The sequence below is a fragment of the Podarcis filfolensis genome, assembly GCF_964270895.1.
Source record: "Podarcis filfolensis genome assembly, chromosome: 10".
Classification (NCBI taxonomy): domain Eukaryota; kingdom Metazoa; phylum Chordata; class Lepidosauria; order Squamata; family Lacertidae; genus Podarcis; species Podarcis filfolensis.
This window is the reverse complement of record NC_139612.1, coordinates 8,378,676-8,398,132: the sequence shown is the minus strand read 5'-3', so window position 1 is coordinate 8,398,132 and position 19,457 is coordinate 8,378,676. Positions and strand designations below refer to the sequence as shown.

Sequence of the window (19,457 nt, the reverse complement as noted above, 5' to 3'; positions counted from 1 at the left end):
ATATAGTCTTATTACAATAATACCTCAAAGAAGTAAATCAGTTTGCAACCTTTAATATTTGCCAATGTTAGCAAGCTTCTGATATCATATGTCCTAAGATTATCCATTTCTTACAAGAGAAATACAGAAACTTGGTTGTATAATCATTCATTTATGCATTTTATTTGTATGCCGCTTTTCCACACACACAAAACTCGAGCTCTAAGTGGCTTACAACAAAGAAAACATGAATACATTTCAAACAAACACCACAAAAAAATTTCATAATAACATACCGTAAAACGATAGCAAATATACTAATATACAAAACCCCCACATTTCAACATGATAAAGATAACAAGATTACTTAAACAACACGCAGCATCCAATAGCGAAAATAACAAAAGATGTGTCATATCAAGCACAGAGCTTACACTTAATGAGTTAAAGGACACATCCACCAACTCATGTTCCAGATGTGGCTGTGAAGATAAGAGGCAGGTCACTTCAAAGTAGTGCTGCTTCTTATACACATTAACTGAATCAATTAATGTCATATCAAGCAGTGCACATTAATTTATGTGAACTATATTTAGATAATACAGGACATTCCTAACAAAAGATAGTTAATTATCCCTGTGTTCCAAAAGGGGGTGTTTAAATTACACCTTGGCATTTTCCAATAAGCTTTTGTTATCTAAATAAATGCAGTTGCTCCGGGCAAGTACATCAGCATCAGTATAAAGGAAGAAGCTATGAATATAACAGCCACTGATGTGGGGTCAAAAATGCTCCATGAACAATTATCTACTTTGAAACGACTTGTTTCATAAATTAAATCAGTGGTATAATTCAAGACAAATTCAAGTCAGATTAGGCAACCGGAAGGATACTAGACAAATCTTTAAAATGTAAACAATATAAGTGCAGTGTTATCCTATTGCGCTGCTAAATATCTTCGGATACGACCAGCCAATCACCCCTCAGATTTGGTTTTGAGACTTTGCCATTAACAAAATCTGACTGGTGACATAGTTTTATGATACTGCCACATTTATTATACTATTTTTGAATAGTATTAAAAGGGGATGCGGGTGGCACTGAGCCTCTTGGGCTTGCTGACTGAAAGGTTGGCAATTCGAATCCCCGTGATGGGGTGAGCTCCCGTTGCGCTCCTGCCAACCTAGCAGTTTGAAAGCACACCAGTGCAAGTAGATAAATAGGTACCGCTGCGGCGGGGAGGTAAACGGCATTTCTGTGTGCTCTGGTTTCCGTCATGGTGTTCTGTTGCGCCAGAAGCCATTTCCTCATGCTGGCCACATGACCCAGAAAACTGTCTGTGGACAAACACCGGCTCTCTCAGCCTGAAAGCAAGATGAGTGCTGCATCCCCATAGTCGCCTTTGACTGGACTTAACCGTCCAGGGGTCCTTTACCTTTCACTATTTTTGAGTGGCTAGGATCATTCAAAAGAGCAAAGCCAGAGGAAAGGGGCACTAGGAACAGCAGCAGCACAGAGGAGGAAACAATCCCTGCAAACAGATGAAAATGTAAAGGAGCTACGCTAAAGGGACTATTCAGGAAACAGTGCATCCATTGAAAACCTCCCTTTCTCCCCAAAATTAATAGGCTACGCTTCAGCTCAGCCCTCCCAGGTATGCTGGTTATAAAAGGTTACCTTTAGCTGTTCCGAGTGCATCAAGTTCCCCAACTTGCTCTTGCTGGTAACTAATGAAGTTCTACCTTTTAAACAAATATTTAATTTCAGTACGTGCTGCCTCATCTCTTTCACCTCCTGGTTAGCAAACTCTCAGTTCCAAATCACATGGGATGAATAAATCCTCAGGCTTTTTGCTAGCTGCTGGGCAGAAAGGTCTATTAACACTTCTGATTTTTCCATCACTTGCATGACAGTTTGAGATAAGAGTTTTTACTGTTCAATTGCAGGATCTGGAAGGAGTGTTAATAGACGCAGTAGAAACACAGAGGTGGCAGGGTGTGTGTGTGTGTGTGGATTCAACAATATACTGTAGTATTTTCTGCACAAAAAAGCCACCAATAAAACAACTGGCATTAAGAACTGCTCTTACCAGTTGTTAGAAGTTGAGTGTGACCTGCCTGCTTCCCTATCATATTGTTGGTATCCTCTGGCTCAAAACACAATAGACCACCTCTGGGGTTGAAGTCAAACCACTGCAATAGCAACACCGAAGTGACCTCTCTATGGTGCTAGCCTGGACAGTGTGTATGGAGGTCCTGGTGGTAGTAACTAAATTTTAGTCAGAGTAGACCCATTGAAATTAATGGACCTAACTTAGTAATGTTCCTTCATTTCAATGGGTCTACTCTGAATAAAATATAATTGAATATCACCATAAGGAACAAGTGATTTAATCCTTCTAAGTGTTTACTTTGGGGGCAATAGCTTTCCAAGCCATGTGCCCATTACCTTTCATCCTTTCCCTTTTGACATTCTGGCTGGTTTTTGGCTGGCTGAGATGGTTTTATGATACTGGTATCAATCATTCGTTTTGTTTCCTTCTGCCGCATTTATCTGTTCTGTTTTATCTCACTGATGTATGCTGCTTAAACTTTTGTATTTTCCCCATGTCGCACTGTTTTAGATGCTAGCTCCCTTGGATTACTTTTAGGAAAATAAGGGTTGTAAGTCTTAAATAAAAATATTAGCAACAGTAGACTCTAGACTATTACATTTGGAAAATTTCCTTTATATGTATCTTTTTTCGTGGCAAATTGGGCCAACATGGTATAGTGGAAGTGGGAAATCAATGCTTACATCTGCAATACTTTAGGATTTCACAACATGACCGTTAAGGTGGGTGCCATCATATTTTCACCTGCTTGGAGCCTTGCGAGCTCTTGAGATTATCATACAAATCCAAATATTCCAAACATCAATGGGAGAATAATTTGAAGAGCTTTTAAAACCAATTTGAACTCTGCTTTTCTAGTATGTATTTTTTGAAAAAAATAACCTGAATATAAATATGTTGGTCTACATTTATCTCATAAAACTGAATCATGACCATCTGTCAGACAGATAAAAGCTACTTTAGGTGTGGGCATTATAAATACAGTAGGCTGCATATTGTATTTATTATTATGAGGTTCCAAATGAACCCACGACTAGCTACTCATCACGGTGCAGAAATTTAGGAAGTGTAACTTGGCAAGATCATCCATTGAGCCCATATGGATGGTCCTGTACTTCAACAAGGATATTTACTTTCCATCACATTCTATTTTAGCCAGCACTATTTTGTACAGTTACTACCATCTGCTGCTTCTTGAAAACACTTGTTTACAGCCATATTATGGCCATATACTCCGAACTCAGTCCCACTTTGTTCACTAGTATTGAATGCCAAATCCATAAGAACTGCAAATCCATAAGGATTGCACCCAACAGAAATCTGGCTGCTGTTTCTAAGCAAATAAAATTCAGCAGCATGATTCAAAGATTAAAAATGTGTTCTTAGGTTATATTCCGTCTCTTGTTGGCCTTGTTGCTGGCATCTATCTGTCTTGGGGGTGTGCACCTTCAGGGGTAAAATCAAACTGTTGGCAAGTTATAGCACCTGCTATGGCTGTAGAGACCGCTATGGAAGAGATATGTATTGTTGCAGGAGGGTCAGATGAAGCCATCTGGTTTTGCTGCTGCGGATGCACAATGGTGTTTCTTCAGTCTGCACTCCTCCCAGCAGTCATACCTCCTCTAGTCACTGCTATGGATACACGACCTGCCTTCAGGCATTGTAATTGTCTGCAATGGATTCCCATATGGCGGGTTTAATGTTGCCAGCCTTCATGTCAAGATCACAGACATCTTTGTAACACAGAGTTGGTCTGCCAACAGGCCTAGTGCCTGAAGCCAGCTCCCCATAGAGCATGTCCTTGGTGATCCTGCCACATAAATTCAATTAATAAATCTTCCATTCTGTGGACATGACCAAGCTGGCATAGACATCACTGAGATCAGAGTACAAAGATGCTGGGAATGCGTGCTTCGGAGAGCAGATCATTGTTTGGTCCTGCTATGCAATGCTCAAAATTTTCCTAATGCAGCACATATGAAAGGCACTGAGGCACTGGTCCTGGTGGATGTAAGTTGCCCACGACTCTTTCCCATAAAGCAGTGTGCTCAACATGCAAGCCTGGTAGTCCTTCATCTTGGTATTGGTCATTAGCATCACATACTCCCATACCCTTTTGGAGAGGCGAGCTATTGCTGTAGCTGCCTTGCCAATACACTTATGCAGCTCAGCATCAATGGAAAGGTTGCTGGTTATGGTGGAGCTCAGGCAGACAAAATTGTCTAGGACCTCAAGCATGTTATCACCACTGCTGATGCATGTTTAGACTACCCACGTTTTAAAAAAAGCTTTCAAGCTCTTGGACTTGCTTGGGGGGGGGGGAGGCCCACTTGATGTGCCAGTTTTGGAAGGCTAGAGATTGTCCTGCAAAAGCATCCCTGAGCCTTGCAGAGGTGGTGCGCTGAGCAGACATTGCCCAGCAAGCAAAGTGGAGAGTTTAAAAGCTCTTTTTGCTCCAGGTAACCACAAGTGGACCCAGAATGAAAAGAGCTTTTAAGCTCTCTGTTATGCTTGGGATTTGATTTGTGGAATTTTAACCATCCTGCCTTCTACCACATTTGTTTGAAATCGTGCAGGACTAATAATAATAATAATAATAATAATAATAATAATAATAATAATAATAATTTATTATTTATACCCCGCCCATACAAATGCATGTAATATGAGGGATTACTGAAAAATAACCCAAGTGGCAGAGTAATAAGTTCTGAATTGTGCCCTACTAGGGTTTGGCACTTTTTATGTCTATTTCAACGGAAGGATTAAGCATGTGCTGAAATCTCTCCTATTCATCCACAGGTTTGAAGGGTGCTTGACTTAATTTCCACTCTACCTTCTTGTAGCCTGTCTTTCTTATGGTGTTTCAATATCAATTTTGCAGCATAGTTATAAAGTGGTTAGGAGACCAAAGGTATTTATTTGCCAGGATGCCACAGTGGCTCATTCATGATAAACTGATTTTGTAAAATTGGGGAGAGTGCAGAGGTAATAGCATGAATAGCAGGGCAAGTACAGCACCATGAATAGCAGAGGAAGACAGCGCCTGTACTTTAATATATGAACCACTCTCAGGCTTTGCATTTTAGCGTGGAAATTTCCTAAAATGCAATCTCCACTGCTAATTCAAAAGGACTCCTTCTACATATAAAACTAGATTTTAAGATACTTAGCCACTTTAGAGGAAATCCAACACTGAAGATGCAAGAGAATTTATCCAATATTAAACTTCAAGTGCCTTCAGCTTCTTTTTTGCTTCTCTGCAGACCAAAAGACACTTTCATTAATAATTTTCTTTCAATGTTGTGCTCATGAACTACACCCTAGGCTTGAGTATGAATCATTGTTATTGAATGGAAAGTGACTGGGAGAGGGAAAAGTTGGATAAAAATGATGCCTTAAACTCACTAGAAAGTTAACATCTTGAAGGAGGTATATTTTTATCATGTACCTAACTAAACCAACTGCTCAGGAATAGTATTATACAAAGCAAAAACGAACAAGGATAGCATTTTTAGAAGCGTATTTTTTACAATAATTTATATCCTGTTTTTCTGGATACAAGTCCTTCAAAGGCAATTTACAAGTAACATTTAACTACTTTTAAAAAATCACAATAATATGGACATACTGGTGTCATCAGGATCCTTCCATCATGGCAGCTGTTAGTAGCATAGCCGAGTGACAGACTCTATCATGGGGAGCTGAGAGTCTTGCCAGAGCAAACCCTGATGTCTCCTTCCCTCTTTTCTGGTATGTTTGAGGTTTGTCACAGTAACAAAAGGCTTTTTCCACTGACAGCTATTTATCAAGCTTTATTAATATGAGGGACTTTAAGAAGGTAGTTTGCATGTTCACTTCTACACCAGCTTTACAGACCTTAAAAAGTCCTTTAAAAAAGGTCCCTATTCCACAGGTTCAGGTCCAACTACAATCAGACACAGGAGTGGTATTCTTCCTGTTTAATTAACTGAACCTGGTAACCTCCAATTCAGAGACCCACTCAAGTCAATTTTGGTCCAGTGTTCAGTCACTTTCCATTGGGGAGAATGAAGTGATTAACTTTATCTTCCTTGGTCTAATGACTGCTCCTCAAGCCAATAATTAAAGAGAGCATAAAAGCAATGAACACCGAGGGCAAATAAAGAAAAAAGACAAAATCTTAATACATGAAGTCTAATCTATATATAAACTAGTCACAGCTTCTGAATAAAAGCTTATGCCCCTACAACATGTAAAAGTACCTGCATCAAGTGTCCTATCCTATGACATGGATGGTTAACGTTATCAGTTAATACTTAAAATATTTTTCATATTGGGGCAAGAGAGGTAAATAAACTCAAAGCAATTACGCAGCAAAAGCACATTGTCTATAAGCAGACACCGAAATGCTGAAAAACCAATGCCGCTCTGAGGAGCACCCTATCGTACCAATACACGGGCTTGTGGCTGCGCCACACCGGCCTGCTTGAGGCATGTTTTACCAATCTTTTACAATGCTTAATAGATTATATGAACAGTTTTGCAGGTAGCGATAATAATAAAATGCCTTTCCAACTGTGTGGCTTCTTGCTACCTAACATCTTTTTTAAAAAAAGCGGCTTTTACTCTGCTGCAGGGGTGCACATTATATTTTACTGTACTACTGGTTTTATTGGTTATGTGAATAAGGAATGTGCAAGGAACAAGTCTCTAAAATCACCATCAGATCAGTAGGAAATGAATGCTGGTTGCCTTCACTGCAGGAATATTACTACACCCTAATTAACACTAGCAAATGAAGGGAGTCCATGAATTGCTCCTGATCTTTTAGCCATGGTGAAGAGATCAGCAGCATTACGTCTGCACCAGCTCTACATCTATTTGGGCAACAGTCCGCCCAGGGGAATAGAAAAAGTGCTGCTGGTTGTCTGGGTAACCAACCATTTCAAGGATAACTAAAACAACCCTATAATGCAGCTTCTCGATGACACATGTCACTTCACACTCAGTTTCCAAAAAGCTTATTGCTTGACAGAATGCTTCATTATCTCTTTCACATCACCATGCAAAAGAATGAGAAACCATGGAACGACAAAACGCATCCCAGTGGAAGGGTTCTTGTACTATGTCATTAAAAACTGGGAACTGTAATCAGATCTCCAAGTAGATTATGTGTATAATTTCAGGGATTTAATACGCCGACATGAAGCAATACTGTACTCAAAGTGCAATGAATCATGTCAAACATCTGCTTGCTGTTTTCCAGGCAAAGAAACAATGCATATTACCCAAATGTATTTGGTAATTAATTGCACTTTCCAAGTTGACTTCCCTGGAAGCTGACATTACTGCAGTCATTAAGAATCTGAAACTGTTTTAGCATTGAAACCTATGCCCTTCTGTTAAATCTCAAGTCTTAGGTTTCCCCAAATACAAACAGAATCATAAAACAAATGTAAAGGACTAGTAGAAGTGGACAGAGAAGTCACCACAACCCTCACTGCCTCAATTCTGCATCTTCCCCTTCTACTTATCTCCTGCTTATCTGAGAATCCCAGGTTTTCTCAAGCACATACACAAAAAGACAAATATTTTCAATAAAAGTTGTTCTATTGTATATACTGTAGAAAGCATCTAAGCTGGACAGTAAAGGAAATTTAGTGTATCTATCTACTGTGCTTCTACTTGCAAAACATGAGTATCTCAAGTCCAGAGCTCTGCAACTCCAGCATGCTACAAACAGAAAAAGTTGGGTATCTTCACTGTTCTACTACTACATCAGTAGAAGCCTTCTTGCAACCAGTCTCTGGATTTTCATTACAACATGGATGACATGCTTTAACACTCCAAATATCAATCCCACGGACAGAAATAGGGACCTCAATTTCTGTAGATTTCCAATTATTCTGCTCGAGTTTTTCACCTTGAAAATATCTGTCGCCTTCTAAGGGCAACATGTTATACAGCAGTCAAGTAATTTGAATAACTTACACATCTTAATTTAAATTCATGTGCATCTACTGATTTCCCTAATGAACCAGAAGCAGTTCAAATACTGGAATGCTCATTATGCAGCTGCCAAAGAGGAACAGAAAACCCACACCTCATTTGTATGTCTTACAAAGCAGTCCCTGTACAGAAGATGTACTGAAGAACAACAGTCAACATAGGTTGACTGTCAAGTAACAACAGAAATCTGTTCATGCATTAGTAACAAGCATCACTCCCATTATTTACTGCAGACACTGGCTGTCAGTACATCGCCCCCATTAATTTGGTAGCTGCTGCACTTTAAGTTTGACCTCTCATACTGTAATCGCTCCTAGCCACACTGAGTGGATGGAATGGATTTTTAAAATCAGATTTAAAAAAACAAAAACAAATAAAGCATGTTTCAAAACAACCTAATTTGAAAGGAAACAGAATAAAAAATATGCTCAAGTCTTAACTTAGGTCTTAAAAATTATTCATAAATATCTGCCAAACCAGGAGTTAAAAATCAGTGGTGTTCTGAATAGAAAAATGAGATAGTGTCATGTACTGTATCATGCCCAGGCTTAAAGGTAAAGGTAAAGGTACCCCTGCCTGTACGGGCCAGTCTTGACAGACTCTAGGCTTGTGCACTCATCTCACTCTAGAGGCCGGGAGCCAGCGCTGTCCGCAGACACTTCTGGGTCACGTGGCCAGCGTGACGAAGCTGCTCTGGCGAACCGGCACCAGAGCAGCACACGGAAACGCCGTTTACCTTCCCGCTATAAAGCGGTACCTATTTATCTACTTGCACTTAAGGGTGCTTTCGAACTGCTAGGTGGGCAGGAGCTGGGACCGAACAATGGGAGTTCACCCCGCCGCGGGGATTCGAACCGCCGACTATGCGATCGGCAAGTCCTAGGCGCTGAGGTTTTACCCACAGCGCCACCCGCGTCCCATGCCCAGGCTTAGGGAGTAGCAACTCACAAATCCTAGAATCCAGGGTATACCCTCCCGCATATCAGGACATCTGCTGAGGCCACATTTCTACTCCTTTTTTATGCCTTCCAACTACTTGAGTTCTGCACTATTTTCCATTGTCTAGTTGACTATTTATGATTTGACTACTCAACCAGCATAGGTATGTACTTTCCATCTCATTCCATTTTGTCCAGCGTTATACCTGGATCTGTGTCTGAGCCCTGCCTGTGCAAATTTCCTCAAAGTCAATCCTACTTTGTTCAATAGTTTGAAATACGTATGCCCAGGATTGCAACCTTCACCTTCAAGCAAGTGGTCTTCCTGCATATGTAATACCCTTGTACAGAGTCATGGCTGTCTAACATGATAATGAGAAAAACATGTCACTTTTACAGTGATTTCTGTCAGGCATGGGCTTCAAACATCAGCATAAGCAACTTGATTTGGATTGATATCAAATGAGAAATAGTGTGCTCATTCACTGTAACTTTGGAACTTTATGCTTCAAGAAGGTAATGTCTTGGGCCATTCGTAGCTACAATTATTTATATATCTCACATAGAATTCTTAACTGGAGGTGGCCATCACAAACCAGAACTCACTCAGCTGCTTCACTGGGTGAATCTGTTTTTCCAAGACGAGAGGGAGAGGATACCCTCAGTCAACGTGAGAGGCAGCACACATCAGACAGTTTGTTTGCAGTTTGTTAAGGGTGCTAGGAATTGTAGCTTTGTAAAGGGTAAACTACAGTTTCCATGTCTTAGGGGGAGGGAAGAGAAATGAGCTTTAAATGTAAAGCATTTTTTTAAGCATTCAGCAGTAAATTTCAAGGTTCTGTTTTACTAAAGGATAAATAAAGGTAAAGGACCCCTGACCATTAGGTCCAGTCGTGACCGACTCTGGGGTTCCAGTGCTCATCTCACTTTATTGACCGAGGGAGCCGGCGTACAGCTTCCGGGTCATGTGGCCAGCATGACTAAGCCGCTTCTGGCGAACCAGAGCAGCACACGGAAACGCCGTTTACCTTCCTGCCAGAGCGGTGCCTATTTATCTACTTGTACTTTGACGTGCTTTCAAACTGCTAGGTTGGCAGGAGCTGGGACCAAACAACGGGAGCTCACTCCATCGTAGGGATTCGAACCGCCGACCTTCTGATCAGCAAGTCCTAGGCTCTGTGGTTTAACCCACAGCGCCACCCGCGTCCCTAAAAGGATAAATATTTCACTTCAAAAGTGGTCGTTTGGGGCATTAGAGTTTTCAGTGATTTTTAAAAAGCTGACATATTAGAAGCTTTCAGGCTGCTATACTTTCCAGTGTTCAAAGTATGTTAATTGCCTGCAAAAACTTCAGCAACATCTACACAAGCAAGCTCTGGCGAAAGCTAACTGAAATTGGAATTAAGAAACAAGCCTATATGGAAGTGTTTTATTTTTTAATGCATACAACTCACCCAAGGGCAAACCTCTAGCATTTCTCCTCACTTGTCAGTGTGGAGGTTATAGAAAATGGATACAACACGCACTGTTCCTTAAACAAAAACATTAAACAGTAGTTTGTACCTGCATCCCATATAGTTATACTTGTATTTTCAATGCAAAATTAGAAGCAAACTCACTACAAGTTTTTCATTTAAAGCTATTAAGCACTAATCTGTTGTTGGGGGGAAAGCCTGAGCTGGATGTTGTTATACAGCCATATTACTAAATCACAGGTATGTGGCTAGCTGAAAGCTAGTATTTCGTGTTAGAAATTCCTCGATATATAAGCTAAGTGCCAAATGGCTCCTTAAACCAGGTTTACAGTCACAAACAAACATTTACACAGTTTGCAAACGGAATGCCTAGTTGCCATTTTGGGGACAGACGGTTCGAAAGTCGTATTTTTCAATATGACTTTTTTGTTCCTGAAATTCATTCTAATTGTGCAGATAAAATATAACAGCTATGTGTTGCTAGTGTGTGAAAATAGTCAAGATCCAAGGATCCCCAGGCATGCTCTCAGATGGTGGAGACGTCAGGAGCCAGGATGGCACCCAGGCATCTTCACTTGGTCGCAGGCGGCTGATAGCCAGGTGCAAAATGTACCTGGCAAATTTTGGATGCTGGTGTATATACCAGTGGCAAGAAAGAACTTTTACCATACAACAAGGCAATAAACCTCTTATCAGCAAAGGCAGCTGGATTCTTTGTTTCTCCCCTTTCCATCAGAATTCCACAAAAGCACTGACACAGGTGTGCTGGCTATTAAGTTTTGTGGACTTAATTACAAAGCTGCTCTACTGAACAACAATCAACATGACAACATGAATTATAATGTCTAGCACTTTATACTAATCAACTAAATAGCAGTTATTTGGCATTAATTCAGTATCACCAACTATGTTCATACTGAGAGCAGAGGTGATAATTTAATAAGGTACCTCTGTTTAAGAGTATTTAACTCAGTTTTTAATATATCAAAACAAGAAACAATGTTGAAAGATAAAATATAAAATCAGTAAAGACAATAGCCTTGTCCAAAACTTTAAGTCACAATACACACAAAATGAAAACTTCTACTAGTGCCCCATAGCTCAAGAACACAGAAAAGATGAGTCAGTTTTCCTTATTGGTCTTTAGTGTTCCAACCTATTATGTCTAATTTGAACATACACTTACTGTTCAGCTATGTTTATTGGTTTTTTTACAGCCCTCAAGAAGTTACTTAAGCCCCTTAGCTCCCTCTGATGGTCGATTTGACAATGAAAAAGTTAATTGTGATTTTTTTTTTCAAGAACAGAAAAGAGGCCTTTAAATTTAGGGATATGGTACTAGAAGCACTCTAGATATTGTTGAATTCCCAAGTCCCATCAGTCCCAACCTGCATGTTCAATGGTAACTTAGTCTAACAACCTCTAAAGGTCTACAGGTTCTCATCTCTGCTTTAAGTCTTGCTGCTGCTACTACTATTATTTTTAATTACCCACTCTTTACAATAATGTCCCAGGACAGGTTACATCAATTTTCAATTCTGTATTTAAAACAGTTCAAAACAAATTACAGTCACAGGAATACTTTAATACTTGAAGTCTTGGGTTATTTTCATTTGGTTGGTATGATTATGTTTTTTCCATTAGCTGTTGTGTTCAGCTTATCAGAACCTGAAAATAATTGATTAAGCCTTTCAGAGATGTTGCATTCCACCCAAGAATTGAACTAATTATCTTTCTCTACAAAGAACCCAGTTGACTTCCAAGTGACTTTCAAGCATCCTGCTACAAACCAGGTCCACTCCTGCTTGCTTTTATTAGCCACTTTTAAGACACCCTGCAGACTAAAGCAAGTTTTTTAAGTTCTTATCTTACCACCAGGAAAAAACAAAGCCTGCTGAAGGCTACACCTATAAACACACAGACACCATCATTAAACTATTTCACTATTTTTCTAGACCTTTTTACAATCAAGTAATTCACATCAGATACATTTGCTGAGCACCTAAGGCTGAAATCCATTATTCACACTGAAGTCGTTCCATCTGGTGACCTAGGACTACTGAATTAAATGGACTACTGTTTAAATCCATGCTATTCATGATTCAATGGGCAAATCTGGTTGAATCAATCAAATGAAGAAGGGCAGCAAGCCAGGGTTTCACTCCCACTAAAGCATAAGTGTTTGGACCAAAACCTGATAACTCAAACCTATTAAAAGAGATAACATGTTGATTAATTTTCCTTTACAAGACGTGCAGAACACATACTGACATACAGGTTAGTTAGTCTATGCAAATTATATCAATTTAAAAGTAGGTGCACATAAAAAGAGAAAAACAATAATGTTCATTTTTACTTTTAAGACTAATTGCCAAATTACCTTTTCTGCAGAGGGTTAGATCCAGTCTATCTGCAATTCAGTCCCAATAATTACAGTACCCAAAAGCTTTGTACAACCAACGAAGACTCAAATATATGTACTTCAAGTGTAAACACACTAAATTATGAATTCCCAGAAATAAACACAGCTGAGCAGTATGAATAATTATGAATTATTACTCACGAATCATCAGCCTTATGCCAATACAATTACACTAACTTCTTAGAAGGAGTTTTCTACAAACTCCTGTAATTGTTCAATGAATGGCTGAGAGCAGAGGCTCCCTCTATCTGTTTTCAAAAAGTTGCTGCTCTGTTTGAAAAGCACATCCCATGCTTCTGATAACAAAAGCTTGCAACAGTACAGCTTAACAGATGCAAACTGTGAAAAGCAATGCAACAATGGTTCTCAACTAGCTGGTTCTGTCTCCCAACAAGAAATAAGCTTGAAGTATGCATCACAACTGGGACGCGGGTGGCGCTGTGGGTAAAACCTCAGCACCTAGGACTTGCCAATCGTCAGGTCGGCGGTTCGAATCCCCGCAGCGGGGTGCGCTCCCGTTGCTCGGTCCCAGCGCCTGCCAACCTAGCAGTTCGAAAGCACCCCCGGGTGCAAGTAGATAAATAGGGACCGCTTACCAGCGGGAAGGTAAACAGCGTTTCCATGTGCTGCGCTGGCTCGCCAGATGCAGCTTGTCACGCTGGCCACGTGACCCGGAAGTGTCTCCGGACAGCGCTGGCCCCCGGCCTCTTAAGTGAGATGGGCGCGCAACCCTAGAATCGGACACGACTGGCCCGTACGGGCAGGGGTACCTTTACGCATCACAACTGAGCAAGTTATTAAAAAAAAGGAATGTAGTACACAATTATGTAATGAAAAACCAATGGCAAAAGAGATAAGTATGACCTCATGTATTTGTAGTACTTGTTGATTACAAGGTTTAGTTCTCATTTATATTGTCAAAGGGTTAAAAAAATGGAAACAGACTCTGCCCACAGGATCCAATTCTAACAGACCACATTAAAGGAGACAAATGGAAGTAAGATTGAAATCAGAATATGTATGACAAAAAGAACAGCATAGTGCTGAATGATCTCCAAGAAAAGATGTAACTGAAGGCATGGGCTGAATCAGTGACAAAGTTTTCACACTGCAAACAACCAGAAAAAAAAGAAGATATACCAAGAGAAGAAAAGGTAAATACGGGCAGAATAACAAAAGCACACAACAAAACCACAAACCTTTAAGATAGAGAAAAGAGGTTTCAACGATAGAGCGGCCAATAAGAAGATAATATGTACTGTGAAGAATACCAAGTTGTGAATCTCTGGCTAATGCATTTTCAGGATATTCTTCCATCTTGCCTTTGTCCAAGATTGAGTGTACCGAAGGCAGACACCTAGACATACTTATATAAGTGTGTTCTACTTAAACGAAATTCCAAATGAACTGTTCAAAAATGAGGTAGAAAAGTTGTACGTGTTCCATTGTTAATAATTTGATCATCTGACCAGCACTTATCACTAGGCTTTCTTCCTCAGCATTTTTCTACACAAATAGTAAGCTGTACAGGGCTGAAGCCTGGGTTAGAGAGTTATGGGGAAAGGAGAGTGGGAAGATCATATAGGCTTCCCTAAACTCCTTGCCAGGAGGACTGAATAAAAGTTCTACAAAAAATATTCCTTCTACAGAAATGTATGCCACTAAGTGCAAAATCCTACACACATGTATGCAGATGTCCTACATGATTCAATGAGACTTACTCTGAGGCAAGTTTGTATGGTTGCAGTTTATGTGTTATCAACTGTTAAAGGACTTTAGTAAGTTTATCTTCCAAGGTCAATTCATAAAGCAAGTTCTGGGAAAGCTCAACTTTCAGATACTGTGCATTACTGAACGATGGCATCATAAGAAACAGCAAGGACCCTTCAATATGCTAGGAGAAAAAAATGAAACAGGTAAAGACTATATGTTTGCCATTACTGTACTTAAACTTACTTAAGTAATGCTACACATTAACTGTGGGATTGCTTTCCCAACTGTACAGATAAATGGTGCCTTTTCAGAGATGTGACGTTTCTCCCCACAATACCATTAATTGCACCATCTGAATTTTAACTCAGGATCTTTTGAGCCAAGGTTAGCCCTCTTGAACATCTTTCAAAACTATAAAGCACCACTTTCAAGCTACAATATAATTGTATTTTGCCAGCTAGGCTACATTAAATATTCTATGCTAAAGAAAACAGCACTGGCAGTGACAACAATGATCACCTTTAAAATGAACTTCTGACTTGCAAAAGGACAATGAGAGAGGGTCACTTAACAGCATAAACAGTTCCCTTTGAGAACAGATAAACACAGGGCTTTTCTTTTAAAAAGACAACTACAATGATGATAAATAATAATGACTAACATCTTGTTAACAACTTCCTTCTTACATTAGAGTCAGGCTCTTCACTTGGCAGTAGACATTAAGAGCTGAAGTCTTAATTTCTAAAGTTATCCAGGCTAAAAGCAGTGGACAGATGAAAGGGGAGGTGTTGGGGAGAGCCATCTCTTCCCTCTAAATGGAAAAACACTGAGGTTACAAGGGTGCAACCCCCCAAGCAGTTTGATAAAGTTACCTGTTCTGCGCTGCACACACCACAGAATTGGGGGCCTTTTGAGGAAGAGGAGTTCTCTCCTCTAGCCCCACCAATACTACTCTCAAGAAAAGTTTGCGGTATGTTACAACCAGTGCTTTTTTTTCTAGGGATACTCAAGGGCATGCAGTACAGGCACATTTTTCTAGAAGAAAAGCCCTGGTTAAAAGTGTGGCACTTACTGTAGCCACTTTATGGTGAACACTGGCACCTTTTTTCTCTAAAAGAAAAACACTGGTTAAAAGTGTGGCACTTACTGTAACCACTTTACGGCAAGCTCTGGCACCTTTTTTATGTCCCCACTGTGAAAGGACATGTGGATCCAGAATTGGCCTCATTGTAAAACCATGTGTATGGAAGACAATCTTACTCGGCTACAGGTGATCGCCAAAGAAGAAAATCCCTGGTTAAAAGTGTGGCACTTACTGTAACCACCTTTTGGCGAGCACTGCCACAGGCACCTTTTTCTCTAAGAAAAGCATTGGTTACAATAGCCGGGGAAACTCTACATATGTGCAAAGAAACTAGCTTTGGGGGGGGGGAGAGAGAGAGACTTAAAAGAGGCAAGCTGCAAGATTCCTTCACAAAACAGTCTCAGTCCATTTCCACTGAAACAAACAGGCACGCAGGTCTGTTGCAATGCCCCAAAGTGGAGCTGAAACGGGGGGGGGGCAAGTGTGGTGTGCAATGCAGTGATGTATGGAAGTGAGAGCTGGACCATAAAGAAGGCTGATCGAGAAAGAATTGATGCTTTTGAATTATGGTGCTGGAGGAGACTCTTGAGAGTCCCATAGACTGCAAGAAGATCAAACTCAAACCTATCCATTCTTAAGGAAATCAGCCCTGAGTGCGCACTGGAAGTACAGATCCTGAAGCTGAGGCTCCAATACTTTGGCCACCTCATGAGAAGAGAAGACTCCCTGGAAAAGACCCTGATGTTGGGAAAGATGGAGGGCGCAAGGAGAAGGGGACGACAGAGGACGAGATGGTTGGACAGTGTTCTCCAAGCTACTAACATGAGTTTGACCAAACTGCGGGAGGCAGTGGAAGACAGGAGTGCCTGGCGTGCTCTGGTCCAGGGGGTCATGAAGAGTCAGACACGACTAAATAACAAGTTCTCTTAGTCTGAGTAAGTCCTCCAATCCTACCCTATTTCACAACATGCTAGGATGCTGTGGAATTCAATACATATTTAAGGCAGCACCTTAAAAGCCACCATTTAACAATCCTGCGAACAGGATGATCCTCAAAATAATATACATGTTAATAGTCCACGGGGTCAGGAAGAGTCGGACACGACTAAACAACAACACTGGAGGGAAAGGGGTGCGTGGAGGGTGCAAAAAAGAGATGACAGCAATGCCACAAGTTTTTTCCAGGAGGAGCCGAGGGGAGGGTGGCTTACCTATGCCCAGCCCCACCACGACGCGCCCGGCCAGCAGCGTCTCCTTGTCCTGCGCGGCGGCCAGCACGGCTGCCCCGGCCGTGAAGATGCCGCTGGCCAGCAGGATGCAGGCTCTCCGGCCGCACCAGCCGTTGAGGACGCCGCCCAGCAGCGCCGAGAGGGCGGCGGCGCCCACGGTGCTGGAGACCAGCAGCTCCTGCCAGAAGGCGTCCAGGTGGAGCTCCTTCTTGAGCAGCAGCAGCGCCCCGGACACCACGCCCGTGTCGTAGCCGAAGAGGAAGCCGCCCAGCGCCGAGAAGACCGACGCCACGTACACGAAGCTGGGCGTCTCGTCCCGCTGGAACTGCCGCCGGGCCGCCCGCTCCAAGTCCGAGCAGCCGCCGCCGCCGCCGGACGCTTGGCTGTGGAGGCTGGAGCACGACTCGGCGGCGGCCAGCAGGCTCCTCTCGCCCAGGCTAGCCGAGCCCTCGGCGGCGGCGGCGGGCGCCGGCTGCTGCTGCTGTTGCTGCTGCCGTCGGCGCTTCTCCCCCATCAGGTTGCTGAGGCTCTTCAGGGTATATTCCACATTGGCCTTGCGGGACATGGGGCAGCCGGCGCCGCCAGCCCTCTTCGGCGGCCTCTGCTGGCGGGCGCGGGAAGAAGCGCCCTGAGGTAAAAGCCCCGCTCGGGATGGCCGTCAGGCGGTCGGTCGGCCGGCCGGCCGGCGTGTGTCGAGAGGCGGCTCAGTGCGCGACTCGCTGCCGAGGCGCCTCGCTACTGCTGCTGCAGCCGCCTCTCATCCTCCTCCTCTTCTTCGCTCGCTCGCTGAGGCGAAGGAGCGCCGCTTGCCACCGTCGCCGCCTCACGCCCACCGGGGCCTCGAGCGAGGGAAGGAGCCAGGAGCGAGCTGCCACCTCAGCCCGTGACTGGCCCAGCGAGGAAGCGAGCGAGGCGGCCATGAGGCGGGGCGAGGGGCGGGAGAAAGGGCGGAGCGGCCTGTGCGTGTGTTTTGTGTGTATCCGCCCTCCTCTTTTTTAATTTTTTTTTACATTCTTTCCCTCAGGAAAATAGATAAATATCCCTTTCTCGTCGTCGTCGTCGTCCCCGCCGCCTCGCAGGCGCAGAGCAAGCGCGGGGAAGGCGTATTTTGAGCACGCGCGTAGTGGTCGCTGAGGGGGGAAATGGCCCAGCCTGCTCCCTCAGGGGTCCGCGTGGGGCTTTGAAATCCGTGGCAGGGATCGCGTGGGTTTGTACGCCCACGCGTCACGGGGATCCCGCCCCTGGAACTCACGGCAGGACTGGCGGGGGGGGGGGGCGGATCAGGACCCCGGCTGGGCAGGAGGGGCCCAAATGCCAGCACATTTTGAAGCATTCTTTTTTAAAAAATAATAATATTTATTTGGTTTTTCAGATTAAAATGTTACGGCCACATATCCAACATGCAACATAAAAAGAAGATTCCAAGGAATCTCCTCCCCTTTGTGAGCCCTACTGTCGATCATTTCCTACTGCATCTTTTATAATAATCCAGAACTGTTGTGTCCAAAATTCACCATTAAACTACAAGTGATATTACAATCCAGGAGTCAGCAAACTTTTTCAGCAGGGGGCTGGTCCACTATCCCTCAGACCTTGGGGGAGGGGGCGGACTATATTTTGAAGGGGAAAAACGAATGAATTCCTCGTTATATGTCACATTTTGAAGCATTCATCCCATACCCTGCCTGCATTCCTCCCACGAAAATAGGGACGTCCTATTCCATCATCATTATCATTTATTTTATTTATACCCCACTCATCCGACTGAGTTGCCCCTGGCCATTCTAGTCGGCTTCCAAAATATATTAAAGACATCATAAAACATTGAAATCTTTCCCATGCAGGGCTGCCTTCAGATGTCTTCTAAAGGTTGTGTATAGTTCCTTATCTCCTTGGCTTGGGGGTTGCAAAACTCCATACGCTCCAACATTTCTCTGATGAAAATCAAATCGGAAATCGGGACGGCTTCTATTAATCCCGGACTGTCCCTGGAAAACAGGGATGCTGGGAGCGGCTGTCATCCTGATCTGCTTGTGCAAAGCGTACGTGGAGGATCATAGAATTATAGAATTGGAAGGGGCTATGAGGGTCATCTAGTCCAACCCCATGCAATGCAGGAATCTTTTGCCCAACGTGGGGCTCGAACCCACGACACTCGGGTTAAGTGTCTCAACCTCTGCCAACTGAGCTATGCAGGCCTTAGGATAGTCTATGTCTGGCCTTTATTGAGCATCTGCTCTGATTTGTTTCCTGGAGCACTTATACAACCAAGAGGTGTCATCCTGATTTTGTTGCGGGTTGCTGTTTGATTTTTTTTTTTTAAATCTTCATTCCACACTTTCCAGTGTGTTTCCCCTTCTCTATAAAGGTAAAGGTAAAGGGACCCCTGACCATTAGGTCCAGTCATGGCTGACTCTGGGGTTGCGGCGCTCATCTCGCTTTATTGGCCGAGGGAGCCGGCATACAGCTTCCGGGTCATGTGGCCAGCATGACTAAGCCGCTTCTGGCGAACC

General features: G+C 42.7%; 1 protein-coding gene across 2 annotated transcripts in view; it reads right to left on the bottom strand.

Annotated features, from left to right (window-relative positions):
• Nucleotides 1–18,020, bottom strand: part of SLC2A13 (solute carrier family 2 member 13) — a 111,481-nt gene extending 93,461 nt beyond the window's left edge. For both annotated transcript variants that reach the window (XM_083575176.1, XM_083575177.1), the window contains exon 1: nucleotides 16,927–18,020. In XM_083575176.1, the coding sequence (XP_083431302.1) occupies nucleotides 16,927–17,509 (583 nt within the window). In that variant the 5' untranslated portion in view covers nucleotides 17,510–18,020. The remainder of the gene's footprint in view (nucleotides 1–16,926) is intronic.
• Between the last annotated feature and the right edge of the window lie 1,437 nt (nucleotides 18,021–19,457).